General features: G+C 33.3%; 1 protein-coding gene across 1 annotated transcript in view; it reads left to right on the top strand.

Annotated features, from left to right (window-relative positions):
- The window catches only part of DEK (DEK proto-oncogene), a 29,893-nt gene that overhangs the window by 4,884 nt on the left and 21,961 nt on the right, over positions 1–3,048 (top strand). The window contains exons 4-6 of the mRNA XM_012804236.2: positions 1–93; positions 1,067–1,161; positions 2,355–2,475. The exon at positions 1–93 is cut by the window's left edge and continues 28 nt beyond it. Coding sequence (XP_012659690.1) covers positions 1–93; positions 1,067–1,161; positions 2,355–2,475 — 309 coding nt within the window. The remainder of the gene's footprint in view (positions 94–1,066; positions 1,162–2,354; positions 2,476–3,048) is intronic.

The raw sequence follows: 3,048 nt of genomic DNA, 5'->3' as shown, positions 1-3,048 counted from the left end.
TGTGAAATTGAGAGGATACATTTTTTTCTGAGTAAGAAGAAAACAGATGAACTTAGAAATCTACATAAACTGCTTTACAACAGGCCAGGCACTGTAAGACCTTTTTATACCTTGAACCTATTTGCATGTTTGAAATTTTAGTTCTGTAAAAGACATTAGCAGTCCATTAGTTAAACTTCCACACTATGCTAGCGAGCAAACTAAGATACTCACTAAATGACTTATCAAAATGATATAGCTAGATATTAGTGATTAGGATCGTCGTAATATGTAAGGCCTTCTACTGTAGTTTTTTAATTCCAAACTGAAATTTCAAATTAAAGAAATCCAAATTGTAATAGTTTTAGTGATCCTTAAATGTATTGGAAGATATTTATTTTTTGGATATTCTGGTCATTCAGAATATATAGTACATATATTTGTATCTCATTTTGAGCAAATATCTAATAAAATAGGTGGTAATTCTTCACCGAAGGTTTTATTTTTATACTGTGCATATAATAGTATTTTATGTAATTGAGATAACTTTGCTGTGGGTTCTATATGGGCAGAGTAAACTTTGATGTTAGAATGTCTAAAGTATGGTGTAATTTATTTTCATGTGTTAATCTCATGAGCCTCACAACAGTCTCATTTACATATGTCCCATAACTATTAATGGTAAATGGTATTAACTTTTGGAGGTGGTCGCTGTTCTTTTCAAATAATCCTTGACTTACTGATTTGGAAAATAAATATTACTAGTAACTTAATTACTTACGAAAAGCATATCTTTTTAAGTAGTAACTTTACACAGCCCTTGACATAGTAAGATAACATTTAGTTGTAAAAATTCCCAATAGAAATTGGTCAAACTTAAACTGTTGTTTTCAAAGAATTAAGTTTGTAGGATTTTTGTAATATTAATAAGTTAGTAACAAATATATTTTTCAATTTTGAACAAGAAATGTTGAATAAACTAATGTAACTGGGAGACAGATGTGGAAATAAATATATTGGGGTTCAAATTGTTGGATTTTTTTCTTGTGAATTACTGGATAATAACATTAATAAGAAACATTTTCAGGTGTCCTCATTAAAGAAGAATGTGGGTCAATTCAGTGGCTTTCCATTTGAAAAAGGAAGTACTCAGTATAAAAAGAAAGAAGAAATGTTGAAAAAGTAAGTTATTTTTATATATAACTACGTTTTGATCGGTGTGCTATGTTTTTTAACATTAAAAAAATTGCTTGTTCATTTTCAGTAGATGACTAATTCCCATGTCATTCATTAAATTATTTAAACTATTTTATCTATTTTGAAGATAATTAGTTTGGTAAAAATAGCATCCTTTACTTTTTTTTTTTTTTTTTTAAATAAAGAGGATCTTGCTTTGTCGCCCATGCTGAAGTGCAGTGGCAAAAAAAATAGCTCACTGTAACCTCAGACTCCTTGGCGCAAGTGATCCTCCTGCCTCAGCCTCCTGAAGAGCTTAGACTACAGCACATACTACCATCCCTGGCTGGTTTTTTAATTTTTGGTAAAGATGTGGTCTATGTTGCCCTGGCTCTTCTCAAACTCCTGACTTAAGCTGTCCTCCTGCATTGGCCTCCCAGAGCGTTGGGATTATAGGCCCAACCATAGTGAGCCACTATTCCCTGCCAAGGTGATAAAGTCTCAGTATTTTTATTAAATGCTTTATAGTTTAAGAACTTAAATGATAAAGGTAATTACATGTTCATTTAAACACTGTTGTAATAGCAATGCTAACAGGAAAATGTAATATTTAATCCCAACCAGAAGAGTTATGATCATGGATTTTCTAGTATTCAAAACTTTTTACATAATTTTCTAACAAATTTATTAAATGTTAATTCTTGTACTGCCTTTAAAACTTGATTGGTATATGCTATTTTCAATTTGTTAATCTTACTAATTGTGTATTAATCAAATTACTAAGTATAAGATTTAGAGAAACATTTATTACTTTTTTTTTTTCGAGACAGAGTCTCACTGTGTCGCCCTCAGTGGAGTACAGTGGTGTCACAGCTCACAGCAACCTCAAATTCTTGGGCTTAAGCAATTCTCTTGCCTTGGCCTCCCAAGTAGCTGGGACTACAGGCGCCCACCCTAATGCTGAGCTATTTTTTTGTTGTAGTTGTCATTATTGTTTAGCAGGTCCCGGCCAGGTTTGAACCCTCCAGCCCTGTTGTATGTGGCCAGCTCCCTAACCACTGAGCTACAGGTACTAAGCCTGTTACTTTTTAAAAATATATGTAACTAAATCCATTTGTTGGCTGTTGCTTTTATATTAGGGGGAATGTTTATGAATATTCCTATATTATCACCTTGGTTTCTTTCATTTTCTATTTCAGATTTAGAAATGCCATGTTAAAGAGCATCTGTGAGGTTCTTGATTTGGAGAGATCGGGTGTAAATAGTGAATTAGTGAAGAGAATCTTGAATTTCTTAATGCATCCAAAGCCATCTGGCAAAGTAAGGATCAATTTTTCCATTTTCATAATAAAAGCCATCTGGCAAAGTATGGGTCAATTTTTCCATTTTCACTTTCTCTTATTCTGTGAAACAATTGGTTAATAACATTGCTGTTAATACTTGGTATTGTCTATATTCAAGGACTGTACCGTCTATTAACATATCTATAACAACTTCATGATAGGAATAATATAGAAGGCATAAGGATATGCTCCCTTATGCCACATAAAAGAGATTAAAGATTAAGAAAAATAAGTTAATGTCAGGTGGGACCAAAAAGTATCCAGGATTACGTATTTAGAAGCCATTGGAAGAATGGGAAACTGGTTGAGTTGAGGATGAATTGTTGGGCTTAGGGCGGTGGATACGACTTCTAATCAGGTAAGAAAAGACAGAAATGAGAGGTATATTAGAACTGGGCATTTTCTAAATCCTGAGAATAAGGTTGTTAAAAATGATATTTTTTTTTTTTTTGAGACAGGAGCCTCAAGCTGTCCCCCTGGGTAGAGTGTCGTGGCATTACAGCTAACAGCAACCTCCAACTCCTGGGCTCAAGCGAGTCTCCTGCCTCCG

This window comes from Otolemur garnettii, unplaced genomic scaffold (assembly GCF_000181295.1).
Source record: "Otolemur garnettii isolate 467f Iridium unplaced genomic scaffold, OtoGar3 scaffold00026, whole genome shotgun sequence".
Lineage (NCBI taxonomy): Eukaryota > Metazoa > Chordata > Mammalia > Primates > Galagidae > Otolemur > Otolemur garnettii.
Note: the sequence above shows the minus strand (reverse complement) of the source record. Positions and strands in the feature narration are given on the sequence as shown.